The sequence below is a fragment of the Pyxicephalus adspersus genome, chromosome 5 (assembly GCF_032062135.1).
Source record: "Pyxicephalus adspersus chromosome 5, UCB_Pads_2.0, whole genome shotgun sequence".
NCBI classification, from domain to species: Eukaryota; Metazoa; Chordata; class Amphibia; order Anura; family Pyxicephalidae; genus Pyxicephalus; species Pyxicephalus adspersus.
In genome coordinates, this window is record NC_092862.1 from 29,694,993 (window position 1) to 29,717,234 (window position 22,242).

Here is a 22,242-nt window from a genome sequence, read left to right on the forward strand (position 1 = left end):
ACACGCAGGATCAGATACCCGGAGCTGTCTTATAAACAGGTGAGTGTCTTATTTTAATTATTTTTTTTAAAAATCGGGGGTGGCTTACTTAATGGGGATGTCCTAAAATCGGGGAAACACGGTATATATAAGATGATGTGTACAGAATTCAGAAACATATATGTAAGTAGCACTTTACACAGTATAGCACAATGTAAAGATTATGCTAACACAAGATCTTCAAGGCACAGAAGAAAAAAGTGCGTAATGGAAGGACTGTCAATGGATAAAAAACACATCACAAAAAAGTGGAGGGATAAGAGATTACTAAAAGTATATATATGCTTTTCTAATACTGGGCATACAAAGTCAACAGGTTCACTTTAATGGCAGACGAAACATGGGCACATCTTAGCTTTTTATTTCTCCACTTCCACCCAGTGATCAGATCAAAAACCCAGCAATGTCACATAGGAATGGGAAGAAAGTCCTGAGTCCTCCGTCTTGCTAATAACTTCAAACTTACACAGAACTTACTCTTTTTGTTTCATGCAGTTCGACAGAATGAGGGTTAGACATAAATGGGCAAACTGCAAGAATCCCATAATAAATCTGGGGAAAAGAACATCTGCTAATTTAGGTGCACAACATGTTATTGTTTCTTGGCCAAAGTGTTCACTACTTTCTCCCATTCAGCATAAGACAAAGTGCATCACTCAGAGAACATCAGGGATAATTCTCAGTTTTGTATTGTCTGCATAAACATATGTCATTGGCTAATCCTTTGATTCGGCAGCTATTCGATCGGAATCAATATTTATATTATATCAGCCCAATATTTTTCGGGTGATTGAACGCTGAAGTTGCACACCAATAATATAGAGGGAGGGGGGGGGGGGGGTATTCAGGTTTTTTTCGGAACTGTGTTGAACTGCAAAAGCACAGGGGAGCGGGGCTGACAACTCCGATCCTGATTGCTTTTGCAGCCCTAGCGTAACTGTAGTATGTGTTCTTAGATTGAGATTCTCTATCCAAGAACACAGTGCTGAGTGAAAGCACTCGCTCCTATCAGCTGTGACCGCAAGTTTCCATGCTCCCCGGGCTGTACTTATCAATAGGTACAGCCCGGTGACCGTGGGAACTGAACTCAGATAAACTCTCAGTGTAGAAACTGCATTGAGAGTTCATCTGCAGTTCCACTGCGATTCCGGGGCACCAAAGTTTAATTAACCTCTAGAGCCCAGGGATCGCAAACAGGAGGATTCCCAGGGCTGCAAGGGAATTCTCCTGTATGGGATCCCCGGGCACTAGAGGTTAATTAACCTCTAGTGCCCCAGGTTCGCAGTGGATTCTCAGGGCTGCAATTATTCTTGCATCCCTGGGAATCCTCCTGTTTGCGATCCCTGGGCACTAGAGGTTATTAATGCAGTGGAACTGCAGATGAACTCTCAATAGAAACTCCATTGAGAAACTCCATTGAGAATTCATCTGCAGTCACAGCTGACTGGAAGCACTTCTGTGCCTCCTATCAGCTTTGACCACAAGTTCCCACTCTCCCCAAGCTTTACTTATCAATGATAAGTACAGCCCAGTGACCGTGGAAACTGAACTCCGGAGAAACTCCATAGAGAAATCATCTGCAGTGACTGTGGGAACTGAACCCAGTTGGAAACTCCATTGAGAGTTCATCTGGAGTTCGCCTTTTTTAAAACATATTTTTAAACACAAATTCGAACAACCTGAATTCAAACACCAACACTAGCAACTAATACATTGAATATATCTTGTGGTATTTTACTAAGTTATATGGTACTTGAAAATTTATTACAAAAAACATCATTTACCAATCCATTTGTAAAGATTTTTAAACAAGCTCTCACTTCTGAGAATTCCACTAGCTTCTCTGTGGTATAAGTTGTGATGAGGTGTCTGTTAGGTTGAGCAGAAAAAAGAACTATCTAAAGTAGAAATTTAGTTCTGATTCAGGAGATAACGTATTGATTTGTGAAACAGAAAGGCTTTCAGTAATTTATCAGCTATTGCCAGCAAAAATTTTGGAGAAGCATAATAATACTGCCTAGAATTACTATATAATAATTATGCACATTATGGAGAGCAAATAGAGTACATACATGCAGCCAAAACTGTAATGTTGCAGAGCTGGCAATGCGTATTCTGCATGTTAACCACAAGGATATCAATTTTACAAAGCAGTTATTTTCTTCTTATTCATACCACAAATGTTTACTATGACAATTATTTGATTCATTATTCTAATTTTTGTATTCTGTTGTTTACAGCTGGGTTTTGGAGCCAAAGCTTTGTGTATCCCTAAGGGTATATTTGACAGCTTTAGGGAGGGATTCTTGCTGCTAAAATAAATACAGAATTATTGATTAAAACTATAGCAAAAATTAAATCAAACAAAATAAACCTAACCCAAAATTTATTAGTAACAAACATAGGATTTTGGAACAGTTTATAAAGCTTTAGGAAATACAAACAATAAATGTATGTACAACTTATTCTCAAAAAGGTGACAAAAGTAAAAAGGAACACAGATGTACTTCATTTATTGAGGGTGTTCTGGTTGGAAACTTCCAGCCACAACTATCACCCAGAGCCTGGACTTTACGTAGACTGCTCCGAGCATATTCTAAAAATTATTTTTTTATATGCTCCACCTATTTTATCTGCATCAGTGTTACCTGAATATTGTTAGTCATGTCATGCCAAATGCAGGATGCTTTTGACATCAGTCAGCAATGCTTTTTTAGAATTCAGTGCAGGTGGAGTTGACCTGCATTTAGCCTGCTTTAACTGCTTTTGTTTTCCCATGGGCTTGTGTCTGGAGCAAGTCAGTTCTGATGTGAACAAAAGCCCATCAACACATTACAAAAACATAAAGCAATGCAATATTAGAGGTGGCATGACTTCAATACAACCACAACAAATCAAAAAAACAAAAGAAATGATTTGCTGTTATAACAATAATATTAATAGCATTATAATAAAAATAAAAAAATATACAAATACAAAATACAAGTTGTGCATATAGCCTGCTCACAGCTAACTGTTTAGGAGACAAGAAGGAAAGCACTCTGCATATACAGTAGTTTTTTAGCAGCCTTTTTGAGTCTAAATGTGAGGGTTATATGGATTTGACCCTAAAATTCATAATCTTTATACACATGTTGCTGTCTAAACAGTTTAATTCACAAATCCTTGGGTCATTAACCTAATTTTGCAAGTTAAAAAGATTCACATGTTTTATAATACATTACTTGTTTACAGTTTTTTTTTTATTAGATCAGTGTAATTGAAACAAAAAAACTTTTGTTTAATGTTTACAATAAGCTATTGTCATAGAGTTTGCATTAAGAACTGTGCATTTAAATTGCCAGCTGCATTCGGTATTCCTTGCGCTTAAGATGAATTCAGCTGGTTCACCGGGCTCCTCTAGCTGCAGCTGGAGGAATAAGACTACAAGCAGTTGCCTTGGGACTATATCACGATGTGATAACGCCAACCAAAACCCTAATGTCAGTTTAGATGGCGCTGACCCTTTGAAAAACCATGAGTAAAGATGTATGCGAAATTCCTAGATATGACTGCATGTGAATGAAAAACCGTACACTGTAAAATGCTGCACAGTGCATTGAGAACCAGTGAACTAAGGTTTTGGATTAGTAAAGAAAAAGCAAAATAAAGCAGTATGGATAAAAAAAAAGCAGAAGTAAAACACAACCTTCAAATATTGCTCTTTCTGTTTTATCAGAAGGCAGAATGAGCTAAGTATCCTCACTTCACATTCTTCTTGGTTTAAAGAAATATACTGGGGACAGGGTAAAATTCCATGACAGAATGACTCCAGAGACATCTTTGATCATTCGTTATGATGCATAAAATATGTCACAGCTGTACCATAAAAGATATCAGGCATCAGGCATGGCTGTCATTTGCCCTTGCTGGTTTATAGGAAGGAAAAGGGGAAAGAAAAGAGAAAAATAAAACAGCTTTCCTGTTTTGTACTTGTGCTGAATTACTACTCAGGATAAACACACCCTATTTAGTCTATGCACATATTATCATACTCCTGGTTTATTTCAAATGCAACAGAGTCATAAAATAAACATGCTAAGGAGGACAGATCTGCTTGATATTGGGTTACAACATACACCATTTCGTATGTTGTTATAAGCTGTGAATATGTTAAAGGCTGGTGGAGAGCTAGGCTCTAAAAAAAAGGATTACACAGTTCCCCAGAGACTGGCCCCTTTCATTTGATTCTCTGTGATGCACGCATCTTATTTTAATTCAGAATCTGATCCTAGGTAACAAAAGGCACAGTTATGACTACAAAAGGAAAACGGCAAACCAGAAATTCATGAGATTAATATCACCCAAGAAAAAAAACAATATTAAGGCAACAAACCTGGTTTTCCTTTAGTTAGGGAGCTATTTATTTAGGATTGTACATAAATCTTGGAAGAAGACAGACAGGCATACTGTATGTAGGATCAACGGTTTAATTTAGCCTGCCACTTTTCGGGATGTGCTTGATGTAGACAGGTTGAATTGGAACTTGTCAGGTTTTTCTACCCAACCCATCATTAATAGTACTGTTCATAGCGGTTCCTCCGTATGCCGGTATTACAGAATAATTATTCCAGGGGATCTTTTATTAAAGTGCAGAAAAAATCTATGGTAACTAGATAGCATGATTACAGTGATTATTGTTTTTTTTATTGCAAATACAACTAACATCTGATGTACATGGACAAGTAGCCTCAAGCAAAAGCCAGGTAAAAAACACCCAAATTATTTTTGTTTTTAACTTTTTGGAAAAACAAAATGCAGCAGTTATCTAAACCGCTTTGACAGTCATGACTCTTTACTTAATTATATTACCTTAAAGAGCTGGAGTTTAACTACTGCCCTGTAGGGTACTAAGTTGCCCCACCACCTGGGCACCTTGAAGGATCACTATCAGACATAGGATTTGTATGTGGACTAGGACACAAGTGGGCCAATAGAAGCAATTACATAAGTGTTTCTTTCTCTATATAAAAACAAGTTTTGAGTGCCAAATTTTATGTGGTATAATTGTGAGTGTGTATTATATTTTTAAATATTAGGCATACCAATCTCTTATCTCTTAGAAAGTTTTATACAGAAATGTTAAAGCATTTTTTTATTCCTAACATAGATAAAAAGTGTTCCTTTTTGTTAAACATTGTGAAACTGCTATGTTCGAAGTCTGTTAGTGGCACAAACAATTTCTGTTTATTAATATGCAGTAATGCTTTATAATTAGTCGTATAGAATACTCAACTTGCTATGTTGTATTAAATTAACAACATTTAATTGATAAGGTTTGGGGCCTTTGTGGCACACTTTTGGGAGCTCTCTTGAGTTCCTAGGCTGCACTGGTTAGGTTATAGTTTATAGACTGAAGCGTTTTTATATATTCTGTATTTATTTATTCTAGAAGCACCTTTTATACATTCTGAAAGCAGAAAGCCTAATATTCCGACAGGTCGGCCTCTACTATATTATAACATAACATGCAAAGCAGCACCCTGGCCTGCTCTGCCTCTTTCTGTCCCTGCAAAATAACCATTATGGCCTCCAAACACATTAAATTGTAAATAGGATGGCACCAGGATAAAAAGGAGAATAGGGTTGGAAATCCAATATGAACGTAATTCCTATCTTCAAAAGTTGCCACAGGAACAGGTGTGCTCAGTTGTGGATTTTCTTTCAACACTTGCTTAACTATCAACCCTTACAATTTTTTGATTACCTATTACTTTCTGATTCAGTGATAATAATCAACAGGTGAAAAAAAAAGTGAAACTCCTCAGAAAAAACACAAAATCCCTACACTATTCAATTCAAATGTTCCTACACTATTCAAAATCAACAAAATATGTTTTACATACCCATACATTATAGCCAAACAGCAGTAATACAACAGTGGGGCTTACCAATGTTGCCCGTCCAAGGCACTGCCATGCTGCTGTTCTCTGGATACTGTACAAGCAAATGTGAATAGGCCATTGTGAGTAAAGCAGAACTGAGACCAATATATCTCTAGCCTTCAGTAACCATTCAAATCCAGATGGAGCTGTTTTTCTAGCTGGACATATTTGAATGTGCTTGCATCACAGGTAGATCAGAGGCTAGCAGCCTGGCCTATGGGTTAATTTCTAATTACCGAGGCTCTTTAATTAGCTATTAATCACATGCTGCTGTTTTCATGATCCTAATAGTATTAACCATTGGATATTTTGTTGCTAAGGCAATTTTAACTAAAAATATCTGCAGAGAAAGTAACTCACAAGACCTCCTCACAAGGAATCTCCTTTCCTGAGAAACGTGCTCTGGTGTGAGCAGCTAACACAATAATTAAGTTCCTTTTTTCTCCTTCTCAAAGACGATCAAATCTTCTTGTCAGTTCCTATATTTCCTTTTCTTTTGTGCAGCTGCCACATTAACTGTTTTCTGTTTGAAAGTTTACTCCTATTAGCTCAACATACATGGGTCATTACATTATTTGTAAATTTACTACGCGGCAGTGCTTTGAAAGAGAAAAAGTAAACAGCCGCTTACCCAACATAAAGAATCGATTAGTGGTCGCCATCTGGATCGGCTCTGCAGAAACTGGCTGCCATATGTTTTGGCCAACATGACAAAACAAACTGTTTTATATTGTCACCACCTCCAGCTCTGTTTTATGTATTGTACCAGCTTTAATAGACTTATGAAATGGATTAGAGGCTGTTTCACTTGTGCCCTACTGCTAGATCGAAAGGAAAAGAGGAAAAAAAATATAGAGGAAGGCTTTAAAACAGCATACACTGCTTAGAATAGAAAACTCCTGACGGCTTCAAATAAAAGAGGTGCCATAATTGTTACATGCCCGTATTACTGCACTTATTAAATCTATAAAGGGTTTCATTAAAAGTAATTATTTTAACTATTTTCTTATCAATCTAAGGAAGGCTAAAATATAAAGTGACAGTATTAAAGTGACAGTAAATCTTAATCACAATGTTATTCATTCAGTGTAAAAGGGTAATTAATAACATTTACAGATATATATGTGAGGGCTAAACAACAATGACACATTTTGGCATTCATTGCAAACTCTGCACCAAAACGAAACTCCACCACACCACACTACTGAGCATGGAATTATATCCTTGTTTAGGTATTGTTACATTTAGTCCTAAAGGTTGGTACTTTTTTCTTTTTTTTTTTTTTTTAACTAAACATATCTGATGGCCAGATGTATGGCTCATTTATATAAAATGTCTGATGACATAAACCAATAAAAGCCAAGAGAATGTTCAGGCTATATGAGCTAAACACATTAAATGTATGAAAATGTATGCGTAATGTCATACAATGTTTTTGTTTAGAAGGTGGCCACCTTGCTGTCTGTTTGGAAGCAGTGCATACTTTGCAGTGGTACTACTCACCCCTGATAAGTTAGAGCAATCAGCAGGAATCATAGGCTTTGCCTACAGCATGGTGGCAGGGGAGAGATTGTGGATGCTTTCTGAAGAAAATAAACTGTAAAACTTAGCATACCGTTTGTTTTTATGCAACTTCTGAATATATTTAGAAGATTTAAACACAAGACTTAATTTGACTTGAAGAAACAACTGTAGACACATACAGTATAAACACTCCCTTTACCTGAGGCCCACCTTCAGCTAAAATGTGATAGAATTATATTTTAGTTAATTTGCACAATAAACATAGAGTTGTCTTTCTACTGATGAGCCATGCAACAGTTAACAATTTAGTCACTAGTTCATTGAAATCCAACTTCTCAAGCAAAAAGGACAAGAGAGTGAGTCAAAAACATTGCTGGCCTTAAAAAGTCACCTATCTTAAATATAAAAAATAATTTAGTAAGAAAAACACTTCTCATATAAGTGTGTGCTAAAATATCAAAAGGGAGGAGTTGCATATGTATTTGTGAGTAATATGTTAATAGTCCTTTAAGAATTCTGTTTAAATTCCTACAGGACAGCAATCAAAAACCAAACTCCCCAGTGTCACCACATTTTCTAACTTAGTGAATAAAATTCCCGCTTGTCCAGCCAGGTCTTTGTCACGCTAAGGGAGACAGGGCCACTAGGGGGCACTACGGCTTGCACAAAGGAGGTGTGAGCCCTGAGAAGGGGCAAGGTGCAGAGTCTAAGCTATAACCAAGTCTTCTCCAGAGCCTCTGATGGTTACTGCCAGGTTTCAGTGGTTGGACCAAGGTGGTCAAAACAGTGCCAAATCACAATGCAAAAGGATAGTCGAGGAAGGCTGGGGTAGTCGAGGAAGGCTGAGGCAACAGGAGGCACATGTAATTCAGGAATATCCACAGACAGACAGGAACACTGGAACAGCACAGGGAAGTTGGCTGGGAACAAACAGACTGGACAACGAGAGGTTAACCCATGAGCTGGACAGAGGAAACACTGAATTAGCCAACAGGTGTACAGGGACTAGCTCAACAGAACTAGGGGCTCGGCACCAATGGAGACACGTTGCACGAACATTGAGTGCAGTGTGTGAGCTAGCTAAACAGTCAGGGATGGTAAAGAGGTTATTTTCTGATTAACCAGCGGAATGAGCGAAACTGATAAAGCTTGGGATCAGAGGCACGCCCAGAGTCAGAACTGCCCGCATGCGCAGGAGAGAGATAGCTGCGCTTTAGCGAGGACCAGGTAAGTGTGACAGCTTCTATATTGCTCATCATTTTAGAAAAATGGAAGAATTGTTGCCATTTCAGGGTTATAAAGGGGCCTTGACTGGGTTTTTCCGGTTTTAACATTAGGTTAATATTTTAATATTGAACTGAATGGTGGTGTACTTAATAACTGACAATCCCTTTAAACCATTAACAAATGTATTTTTAGCATTAGCACAGTCATCAAAAAATATATCATACATTAAACAAAATGCAAATATGAAGCAATTTTTATTTCTTTTCCTATCATAATTTCCCTAGAATTAGGTCTTCTAGCCCCAAAAAGATGTCAGCATCCTTTCCTTTTCATACAGATAATAAATATGTGTATATTATTTAGCATCTATATCTTTTGTAGGGTCAAAGCCAATGAAATAGACCTAATGCAAAAGTGCTGGTTGATTATCACAAGGCAGTCATCTCTTCCCTATGATCAGGGCCGTGCAGTGACAGTTTCTTATCACAAGAACAGAGGTGCATGTGTTAGCTCATCTGAATCAGGTCTGAAGACCTATTCAAAAGCCTCTCTCACAGATGGCTGCACCATGCAAGATAGGGGTTAACATCCCAAAAAAACACCCCCCTCTGTCTTTGGTTCAGTTTATGCGGTGTATATGCATAAATAATGTACGAGTAAATACATACATGTTTGCTGTTGGAAAAATAACATATCAGGTTCAAATGAAATTTAGGAATGTTAATCTTTTTTGCAGCTGCTATTTTTGTTTTATGGTATTTTTACAGCTGTTTTTAATTTCTTTTAAGAAACACTAAACCTTTAGGAGAATTCCCCTAGGAGCAGCCACGGCACAGATAATTGGTTTCATTGCAATTCAGATTATGAACATCATTTTTCAGTTGTTACTTTCAAACTCCGTATACGGGGAAATCTGCAAGCCATTTTCCTCATTTCAGCTACCTCAGAAATGCAAAATTACACAAGCGACGCAGTCACATTATTCAATTGTCTCCGAAGCTATTTACCTATATGGGATGCTTGAGTGGAAGATCTAAACTGCGCCTAAGTAAGAAAACACCTATTATTTAGCATAAAACTGCAAGGAGTGCACTTTCCAGGCTTATCCAGGGATCCTACATAGTATTTCAGATGTCACTAAACAGAATGTAAATGCATACTGATTCACATCGCACAATATAACTGCCCAAAATAGCTGAACATATATTACCTTAAATAACTGCCATCATTTCTTTTATTATTGTTATCAATGTAAACTGTACTGATTGGCATTCATTCTATTGGTAATCATAGACTTGTTATTGTAAAAGCTTTAAGGGTTCTATGGATCCATGATGGGAAAACTTGGGGTCAAAAGAAATGTAGGGATTTATTCTTGCCTAAACTTAACTGGAGTATATAAATATCTATATGCACCCCATAGCTACATGATTCTATCACAGCACTAGGCAGAACTAGGGACCCACAAATTGCTTTTTATTTTTGCTCTTTTTCACCCCTCATACAGTCCCAGGCACTGTACACCAGTCTTTTTTTTTTAAGTTTGGGAACCCCTTATGTACGACAGTGATATACAATAATTTTATTAGGTGCATACGTTCTTTACATAGACATGGTTCCCTTCTACGAAGGATATAGAATATAAAATGGCCAGCTATACTCTAACAGGTATTGAATGTGTGACAAGGTGTACATAAAAACATACTGAAAGATTGTAAAAGATTTACTTGTCCTACAAGTAAAGCACATGTAAAAATACACATTTTCTGCATCCCTAAATGGTTTCATTTACCTAGGCCCATCTGAATAGTGTTGCCCACAGGTTTAGTGGTCTAATTTCAGAAGTCATAGAACATGTCTGAGACATTGGGCATGATTTATTAAAGCTCTCCAAGACTGGAGACGATACATTTTCATCATCAAAGCTGGGTGATCCAGAAAATCTGGATTGGTTTTCTTAAAAAGCATTTGCTATTTGTTAGCAAATGTTTCCAATCCTGGACCAGATCCATTCCAGGTTTGCTGGATCACCCAGCTTCACTGATGAAAGTGTATCCCCCCCAGCCTTGGGGAGCTTTATTAAATCAGACCTATTGGTATGTTATAAATGAAATTTTAAAAGCCATGAAGGTAAACCATGATTAAATCACATCTACACTGCACAAAATGGCAGTTTATGTCAAAATCAGGAAACAATATTAAATCAACTAATTTAAAAAAGGATTGGAAGACACACACAAATATACACACTGGCTGGGGACAAAAAATGAGAACAAAAAAGGATTTAACCTTGGGGTTAAGTTACATTACCAGTACAATTTAAAAGGTGATAAATTATTTTTCATAGCAATAGGAGGCACCTAACAATGTTCTGATAGGCTAGAAAGGCTAACCAGAACAGCAGAGGCTTTATAAAACGTAGGGATAAAAGGAAGATTTACAGTAAAGGAAGCCTGTCTTAAAAGTCATACATGGGCTGCCATGGATGACCACCTTCTGAAATTGTGAAATTGCTGTCATGCTGATCCAATGGCTAAAATTTACTGATGGATGAGAAAGTTAGGGGAGGTTTTTTTCCCTTCATTGTTGGAAATAGTTAAAAGGTAAATATCAGATTGATGCCAAGCCTTGTATAGTACTGTATGATAAAATGGGGAGAGATAGAAGAGTGAGTAGGCTTTTAAGGCAAATTAAATATTAATATTTATTAATCGACAATTGTAGTGCTCCTGTTGTTAACATAGAACTACTTGTCTAAGACATAATACATTTGTGGACATAGATAAAACAATATACATTGTTTACACTTGTGGTAGGTGATCAAATAATTTTTTAGCTTATCTCAAATTCCCAACATGTTTCGCCAGTAAGGCTTCTTCAGGGGATTGTTGAGCTCACAGAAATGGAGAAATATTAACAATAGATAGTGCAATCACTGTGCTTTAAAAGCAAAGAAAGGGGAAACCCGTCGAGAACTTGAGATAAGCTAAAAAAATTATTTGATCACCCACCACAAATGTAAACACTGTATATTGTTTCATCCATGCCCACAACTTTATTATGTCTTAGACCAGTAGTTCTATGTTAACAATAGGACTACTACAATTATTGATTAATAAATGTTCATAATGTTCAGAAAACTGCCTGTGAGGCGAATGCTTTCTTTGAGGACAGACACTGTGTACTTGCCTATGATATAAATTTAGCCAAGATGCACTCTGTTCACAAAAAATTTTGGTTGCACAAGATTTATGAAGATTGTATTACATGTGTCTCAATTTTTTATTAGCTGGTGAATTTACCTTTTTTTTTCTTTTTCAATTTAATATTGAAATACAAGAAAGAGAATGAAAGTAGCATTTGGATCCATAATTTTATTACTTGTACCTGCTTTATGAAAGATAAGGATCATGTATGCACTCATATAATATTACACACCGCAAAGAAAAAAAAGTCATTATTAAAAGAAATCATATTAAAGTAGCATTATATGAGAGGAACTTTACCCATATCCCAAACAGAGGCACAATGCAATAAAATATTATAAGAAGTAATTATTAATATATTATACTCTAAATCCGCCACCAGTTCTCTCTTGGCTCTCAGAACATGTTCTACAAATTTGAACACATCATATTGTATGATATGTTGAATTAAATTAATCTGTTACAAGTAAAAAAAATTGTATATAATGTACTGTATGCACACAGTGACAGAGCTTGGTATTTAAACAAACATTTACTTTCCATGATGGCTGCACCAACCTGTACAAGTACAAAACTACCAGTTTGATTACATTTGAAACGGGGGGGATTAGGAATTTAGCTTTAAGTCCACGTCATGTCTGCTTAAATATTACACAAACTAACATCTTTATCTCTCTCTTATTATATTTACTCATTAGAATGACACACAGATTAAAGGCAATACACATTTTCCAGCAAGAAGCCAGTATGTAGTATTTTTAGAAAATCAATCAAGACCAGTAATAAGTGCTCACCCAGGTTTATTTAATAAAGCAGTGCCAGAATAATGACTAAGCCATGACAAAATGGACCCACCTAGCCTTGGGTATATTATATTACTTCAAATGAACTCATTCTCATATTCTCATAAAACCCCAACCTGTTTTATTGCTTATGCCTCTATAGAGCAAAGCATAACACTGCTTATATAAGTATTCTTATTTTTCTATTCCTACTTTTATTTTACAATTCTTATTATTTATGATTTAAGAAAAGCTGAAATATGCGGTAGCCCACATCATTAAGCACAATGTGCAAAAAGGACCCTAAAGGGCTGTTTAGAGTTTTCTTTACACTGAGTTTTACTAAAAGAAAAAACTGTCCCAATGAAGAAAAGGACAAACAAAACAACTTAATATTACATAATTTTTAAATAAAAAATAAAAGTAGATACCTAGAAATATTGGATCACTTTTGTTTGCATCATGCTAGCCAATCAAAAGATAGGTGTCCAGTATCCCCTAAAATGCTAGGACTGGTAGCTCTATTTGCCAGTGCCAGCTCCATACTGAAAATGTGATAATATAGATCAGGACATAAATTATTTATAGGAATACACATACGCCATTAAATAGGTTATTTATTATTGAAAATATTTAATACAAGTGTAAGCTAACAGTGTATCCTCCTCACGTCTGTATTATAAATATTTCATGCAGCCTACATAAACCGAAATAGGACATGCTCCAATGGTATTATAGGTAGGGATGAACTCCCATTTCCGCAGAATCTTTTTTGTGGCATGAAGTATGTTTTTGAGCTAATGCAGAATTTTTACGGAAGTGCTTTAATTCAGCTATGTAGCATTTTTACACTAAAATGTTTCCAGCTCACTTCTATTTTCTATAAGGTCCATCTATTAGTTGTGTATTCCCAAGTGTCAATACAAAAGTTTATCAATTTACCATAGCCAGGAAATCTGTCACTTTGCAATGGGTCTGTGATGCTTGTATTGTGACCAACACCTCCTAGAGGGCCCAACATTTACATTTTCTCTGGTGGTTTAATTCACCTTTAAGGTATTTCTTTATTTCAATGTTGCCCTTGAAGCTGGAAAAGCCTATCATCCTGGTTGCCATTATTATTTAAAGTTTATGCACTGGTACTGGTCCCCTTTGGCAGCATAAGGCTCCGAATGCAGTACTGTAATTACAGTAATTTGCCTAATAGCCCTAAAAATAAAAAATAAATTGTTTACCCAATACCCTTCATGATATTTCCTCATTCACCGGAATAAAGCTAAGCATTCAGTGAAGCAGAATTTTACAGTTCTGTTTTTTTCAAAGATTGGGGGCAGAGCTTTTTTCTCCCAGATTTGGAAATGAAAAAAACAATTCCAAATTCTTATACCATTCTATATTATTATGTAGAAAGATCAGAAGAAGGTTGGGGAACCCCTTTAATTGCATTTGTTAACTTATAAGAAAATGCTTTAGGCTCATTTCAAGAACAATCTTCACAGAACCTAGGCAGTTATGAATCTGTATAAATAATAGATGATCTAAAAATGCAAAAGTTACAACAAAACAAGGTTTCATTTTAGAATTATGTTTCAATCCCCTGGAAGATTGTGTAACCTTATACATCAAGGTACATATTATAAAAATCATAAGAATGTGTTTCATCAGGGTTTGATAATTGATCCTTTTTAAATGAGATGGAATCAGAAGAGCAATTTTGACAATGTTTATAGTGTGTTACAGCTCCAGCTTGAAACAGACATCTAACTAAAGAAATTCACATTTGGAACTGTGTATCACCGTAATGAAAGTTCTGTTTTCAGCGAACAATGAGCTCACCTTTAATAGAAACATATGAAATGTATTACATGGGCAGTTGAAGAGATTACAGTAATTTAGGAGGAACTCCAAAGCAAACAAGCCTGACGTTGTAACAGAAAAGCAGAAGTGAAAAAACAAGACTTACTCTCTTTCCTCAGTAAGGTGAGCCAAAAGCTGATTTTGTTCATGGATTTTCTCACCTAAGTTTTTGTTGGCAAGCCTGTTTAGGAGGTAAATAGAAAAAAAACAACACATTATAATACTAATAAAAGGAAGCAGCTATATATTTGGGCACACATATGTTATGTAGATAGAAGACATATTGTCCTATCCATCTGCAAAACTTTACAAAATGTTTAGTGCTAACCTTGATGGATTAACAGACACTCAGGCACTTCAAGGTAGTTGATCATATGTATTTGCATCCTATACCATACGCAAACAATTATCAATGTTTAGGATTCAGCCAAAAGTGTTTACCGGCTAAAATCCACCACCAGTATCACAAAGTTTGTTGTAACCATTTGCACCTGCTAGTCAGTGGGAATTCACCCTTAATTTTCTCTGGGAAAAATCTTCAGACAGATAACTTCTGTTTATGATGTGTGGTAAAGGACCAGTTTAAAGCACTGTATACATTTGGTGACAGCCTTTCTGCCAATTTCTCTTCACTGTTTTTCTATTGGAGTTCAGACACAAAACAAGATGGAAATGTAACTGAAGACAATTGTTTTAAGCCACAGAAGGCTTAGCTACGTTACGGACATACCTCAATACCTCAATAGCTGCAGCACATATTGGTCAATTTTTAAAAAGAGCAATGAAGTGAAGCCATTCAAGTGTGGTCATAGCATCAGAAGACTGACAGCTGGCTGACTAGAAGGGGTGATTTGAGCTTGTTTTAAAAGATTTATTTCTACTTTTTATAAATATATATATATATATATATATTTACTGTTCTAATGTCTATTGCATGGCCACCCTACAAACTTTATATTATATATATTGTCTTTTTCCCTGGCTTTTGCCAGAAGAACCTAGATAAAGATAACTGTACTATTCTTCTGGTGAGATCTTAGGAACCAAAAGAGTTCCAATACTCCCCTCCTGCACGGGAAGAGTTCTCTGGAATATTCAGCCTTCCTCTAGATGTTGTAAGAAGGGGAGGGACATCACCCTATTTAGTGTTGAAGACAGAAATAAGGCAAGTACTGGTATATATTTTAACTTTTCCCTTCAGCAGGATTTGCACATTCATCATACAGCATTTTAAAAAAGAATGGGGAGTCTGGGGTAATGAGTGAACCTTGCACTAGACAGTAAAGATTTTTCTGTATTTGTTTCAGTTTAAAAGACTTGTAAGCACAAAAACAACTTGGAAGACATAAAACATGACAGCATTCTAGATTCCATGCTTCAGGGCAGCCCCCTGCATCTGGTCTAGCTCAAAACATTTTAGCTCCATGGTTATTAGGTAATATGTTCAGAATGATATATCTGCAACCAGTCAATAGGAAGTTAGAACTCTGGGTCTTAATATATTCATGAAATCAGGGACTTAAAAAGTGCTAAAGCTATTGGGTCAGTGAAAGTGAAGGTGCTAAGATACACAGGTGGGTCAGCCATTGCAGCCTATGGTATTCTCTAAACACGGGTTTACTTAAAGCGTAAGTATAAATTATCCTCTTGCAGGGTATTTCACTTAGCATGGTAAATTTCAGGGTGTTTCACTTAGCATGGTAAATAAGGTAAAGCTCTTTTGACTTCAACCATCCAATCATGTACAAGTAAAACTTCTGTGTTTTTAAATTTTCTTGCACACAATATTTACACATTTGAAACAAGATGTTGTAAATTGTAAGTAAAAAGAACTCTGTGGAGGGAAACTACCTTGTTGGTGCATTTCCCTAGTGTAAATAATGGATTATACCAAAACCATAGTGTTTTAAACAAAAAATTAAAATAGTACAAAATAGTACTAAATAAATGATAAATACTATAGGGAAATGGCATTTTGCCGGTTTATTTTAATCTTAGCTGAAATGTGGTGAAAATGAGTAAAAACACTGACAAACTTAAGGCAGGGAGGTGAAAATGTTGGAAACAAAGGGAAATCATGTGTTCAAACCATTATAGGTAGGACCCACAGTGACAATCTGATGTGTTACACATTGTGATGTTTGTGACACAGGCTTGATACTTCAAAGGGCAATAAAGTGAGTGGTATTCCATGCTGTAATTGGTAATTGCACTATGCCAAACAGCTGTGAGATTATTATGAATTTTTAATGGCTAAAACTTTGAAACCATTGTAAGAGCTGCCCAGCACACTGAATGCTTTTTTTTATGTTTTTCACTTTTGCTTAACTCTGTACCAAAAAAATATGGTCATTTGCTGCCCCTACACAACACAGTCCTATTATTAAGTTTCTGCATCATCTCAATTAATTGTAGTAGATGTAATATCCATACTTATTTCATCTTTAACACATTAATTAGTAGAATCCAGTTCTGCAGTTTGGTGCCGCTAACTAGTCTTGTTTCTGCCCCCACTATGATATCATCATACCATCCATAAAATCGTCAAGATTAGGACCCACTATTGGACAGGCTATAGGAAATGTCCACATCACCAGGTAGTGATGTACGCATTCAAAAAAAAAAAAACTGGGATTTGGAACCTGGCACAATAATTAGGTATTTGGCACAATTAGATTGGAATATTGTTTAAAATTGCTTTTGCAGGATTAGCAAGAGAGGTGTGGGGAACATTGTCTGATGGGGGTGTACAATATAAGGTCAAAGATGAATAAGCAGCACAGGGCACAGTGCTGGAGTAAAAACACTTTCTACTGAGGATAACATGAATGACTTTACATGCATAATCATATCATGTATCAGCTGCCAAAACAAATCTATTCTTTATCTGAAAAATCATGGAGCACTTGCCTTACTTATATTTTGATGAACGTATGCAGCCACAACATACAGATGGTATTCCAATGAATGCACTTATCAAAATCAACACTTTACTGAAACTGAAGTTTACTCAGGGATAATTACCATCTAAACTACTTTTTTACTACAATGGAGTCATTACTTAATAATCATGACTAGATCAGAGCTGACAGTGAAGAAATGCCAAGATTACTAAATGGCTACTTTATAAATAGGAAATTAATATTTTATGGATTTTTTGTAAACTGTATCACTTTAAAGCTGCTTGTCCTTTGGCTCCAACAGCTAAGCTTGCTCACTTCTACTATATAGCTCCTGTAGAAAGAACCTTTTTTAATAATGTCCCATACCAAATCAGTTGTTTTTGGTAGCCCCTTCAATCCAAAATGTAGTGCAATAAAAATCTAGTATTAGAAGCTTATAGTGGGTAGACTGTTGAAGGTTTGGCTCTTATCTTATCTTATCTCTTATCAATCTGGTTTGGGCTCCTACTCAGTACTAAGGTTGGTTCCTTTTGGTCTAGCCCACCATAACTAGTTTTTTTACGTTGTTAGATTAGTACAATGCATGGTCACCTTTGCTGTTGTTCATTGAGACAATGGGCCTGATTTATTAAAGCTCTCCAAGGCTGGAGAAGATACACTTTATGAAGTGAAGTGGGTGATACAGCAAACCTGGAATGGATCTGGCCCAGGATTAAAAACATTTGCTAACAAATAGCAAATGATATTTAAGAAATCCGTTCCAGGTTTGCTGGATCGCTCAGCATCACTGATTAAAGTACATCTTCTCTAGCCTGGAAGAGCTTTAATAAATCAGGCCCAATGACCCCACACATTACATTCAATATGGCTGCTAACAGAAACAGACAGAAATGTGCACAGAACAGCAATACAAAAACACACTGCAGCGCAAAAGTGGGAACATCAGAGACTGCTCCCTATTCATTGTCTGATGTCTAATCAACTCTCCAACATTGATTAGATGTGACAAGTAGTCATTATCAAGACAACCTGAAGTTCAAACTAGGCATTAAAATAGAGAAGAAAAGTGATTTATGTGACTTTGAACGTGGCATGGTGTCTGTGTGTTACACATATTTCACCAGACTGATTCAAGCTCATAGAACGAGAACAGGAACTTAACCACCTGTTACAACCAAGGTATGCTGAACAGCAACTGTGTTGTGCTATTATGTCAATATGAACAAATATCAAAAGACTAGGCTGTTATATTTTTTCCTAGGGTGGCTGGATTAAACACATCATGTTGCTATAATACAACTGCTTTTTGATCTCACATAGGGCCTAATTTACTAAATCTCCACAAAAGTGAAAAAGACAGATTATCATGTTTTCTTCTTTAGCATCAGTGCCTGGCCTTAGAATTGTTGTTTTGGCTTAATGGGCCTGAATTCCCAAAGACACATTGCACTATATATATATATATTTATATATATATATATATATATACATAAACCTTCCGCGTTATAGTTGTAACTTGTTTAATACCCTTGTTTAATGGTTTTGGAATAGGATATCCAAGTTCTGCTTTCTAATATACACCTATCCATTGGGTCAGGTGTATATTAGGGAATTAAAAAACCTAAATTTAAATGAATAAACAAAAATTTTTTTTATATACTTTAAGAGATTGCTACTGGGCTCCTAAAGAGGAAATAAGTAATAAGTACATGGGAAGTGTACTCTCAAAATAATCAGTTAAACCGACAGTTAAAGCTGAAATGTTTTTTTTTAATATATGGAACTTATCACCAGGCGTGCAAGGTTAAATTTACTTACAATCTACCCTTAGGCATAAGTCTGCAGTGAACTGAAAGTTAGGTTATAATGCAGCATCAATTCAATTCCTTGAAATGCAAAATTGCTTATGTCAGGCAATACAGCGCTGAAGTTATTTAATGTCACAATCTGAACTTTGCTAACTTATCTATGAATATAATTTTTTGAAAAGTCCTTAAAGATAATATTACTTTAGAAGTAAACATATAACTACTTGTATAAACATTTGAAAAATTTAAATAATAAAAAAAAACTATTGTATCAATTATTGGGGTCCAGAGTCAGAACTTCCACTTTTTTACTTTTACAAGCATAGGAGATGAAAAAGTAACACATATATCTGAAATAAATGGGACATACTGTAACACATTAGCAGGTAAATTGCCTTTTCTGCATGCAATAACAACCAAAGGAAACAAGGAATTGCAACTACAACTTGAAAGGATGCAACATATACATATTGTATATATATATATATATATAACAATTTAACTTTTTTATATAAATTTCCTAATATAAAATGTAACTTATTAGGACATCTTTCTTTTAAAACAGAGAAATGGAAACAGTGGAAATGGAAACCCAATTGTTAGTCATGGGGGCAGTGAGGCTACACAAATACTCTACTGGGGAAAAATGCTTTGGGGGAAATCTTTTCAGTGTACACCCTTTATTGCACTGCATGCAAAGTGGTATTAACTTGGCAAGAGGGGAGGGGGGATGGATTCATGAGCAAGGGAAGTTAACTGATAAATCAGGCATTAAACATGTCACCTTGTCTGTATACTGTGAATAATAGGTGTAATAGAAATGATGATCTCTGTTACACATAACCATGGCATAATGCAGGTCAGTGACCAGACCGGAGTCTGTTGCTCTCATACAACTGTGTGTATTTACCCAATACTGGTATGCATATTTGCTAGAAGTATATTTGTATTTAAAGCAGTGTGCAGAGAGTTTAATCAGAACTTTGATAAGGTGTAAAAATTACAAGATTTTAAAATAACTAATCCTGTTGCAGGTAAAAGTGTACACATATATTACACAATTGTTTATTTAGCTGTTTGGTATGTTTGATTTAAATCATTTATTTCAGTAAGTTACAAAAAGCATGAACAAAATTGAAAACAGTTGTGTAGTTTCTCCATATTTTCATTTGCGGCTATACATGCTATCATAGACCCTGCTTTACCATATGGGGTTAGTGTAATAAGATATGGATGACCATCTAACCAATACCCTATTAAACAACAGAGTAAAATAGGAATATCAATTTCAATCGCCCACAAAAATTACCACTCTCCATAACTGCTGCCTGCTGTATGTTTCTACTCAACATTACTGCCGAGATGGACATATGGATGAGGTTAGTTTTTTTCCCTACAGAAAAACATATTTTTTCAATAACCAGCACATGGAAAGAGAATTATATGTAAATTACACACATGCACAAAAAATCATCTGCCAAAGTTCTTTACAAATCTTTGATTATTTGAATGTTTTCCATTTTATTCTTTTAGAAGATGGTAATAAGGTTGTGATGCAAAAAGCAAAAGACAAAGCCACCACCCCTTTAACTATATCACACAATGTCATCATAAGATGGTCCTGTCATCTTGACGTATGGAATGAACAGCAAACAGCTGTCCTGTATGTAGGGAAAGGCAGGGAAAAACCTGCGCTTGATTAGACTTTCTGTCATAGCACTGACTGCTGGAGCTCTAATTTGACTCTGAACTGAAATATCAACAAAGATGAATAAGAAAAATTAAAAATGCAGCCAGTTTGACACTGTTTTCTTGACAACAGTTTGACATTAATAGACAATTGTGGGTGTGTAAAGGGAGAAGAAAAGACCTGTCTAAATTAGGAAGGAAATATATAAAATCATGAAATAAATAGGATGATAAATCTGCGTGGTAGAGCACATCGTCAAAAAAATTACCTTCCTGAAGATGGCAGGCATCAATGGACAAAATGAAATCCCTGATAAATGTATAAATGTTGTAAATGAATTTCTATTCAGAGAGCAGAGTCATATAAACAGAACATTGGGGTTAGTTAAGAATTCAGAAAGTTACAGGCCTACAAAAAAGTTGAACAAAATAAGTCTTATTTCTGGAAAATCTTTTTTCTGGAATTATTCTTCCTTTATTGATCAGACAAAAAAACATTTTTAGCTTTAACTAGGGTAGAATTTTCTTTTTGTTCTATATCTTTGTATCTATATTCTATATATCTTTGTTCCATTGCAGAGAGATGCCTTTCACCTTCTGTCCTAAATACACAACATAAAATGAGAAATCAGGAAATCCTCCTTTAGACAACTATTGAAGCAGATGGCCTCATTGGAAAATTTGTGTGACAAGTGAAAAGAAACATAAATTTTGCTTCTTTTATTATTAAAACACTGAAGTTCCGTTTTTAGTGGTATTAAACGTCATCCAATAAAACACCATCAGTTTTAAAAATATGTGGTACAGACTACAAGAATATTTCAAGGACAGTAGTAGACAAAAATTGGGATAGGAGTTTGCTAAAATATTAAATGGATATTGTTTAAATGAAAATACATTTAATTTAAAACTGGATAAGGTAGCTGTACTCACTTCTTCCTGTGAAAATAACCATGCATAGCATGTCCCAACATGATGGATCATGAATAATGCTACACTGAAACTGTGCTTTATTTATGAAAGGTAGAGCAACAGGTACACTTGTTTTTTACTAATTTTTAGGTGGTGAATCCAGAAATGGCCCAGTTTTTTTCCTATCGCAACCAGTTTTTAAGATACAGGGTAACCTCCAGTTTTGTCAAAAAAAAAATACAAATTTTACATACAATGAAAAAATAATGAAATAACTTGAATGTACTGTTTATTTAAATTTCTTTTGTTCATACAAATGATTTATTGTTACCCTATGACATTTGTTTACAGTAAAACATTTGAAAATTATT

The 22,242-nt window shown here is 35.5% G+C and overlaps 1 protein-coding gene across 1 annotated transcript in view; it reads right to left on the reverse strand.

Moving 5' to 3' along the window:
- The window catches only part of LOC140331915 (uncharacterized), a 209,268-nt gene that overhangs the window by 24,568 nt on the left and 162,458 nt on the right, over positions 1–22,242 (reverse strand). The window contains exon 24 of the mRNA XM_072413249.1: positions 14,666–14,740. Coding sequence (XP_072269350.1) covers positions 14,666–14,740 — 75 coding nt within the window. The remainder of the gene's footprint in view (positions 1–14,665; positions 14,741–22,242) is intronic.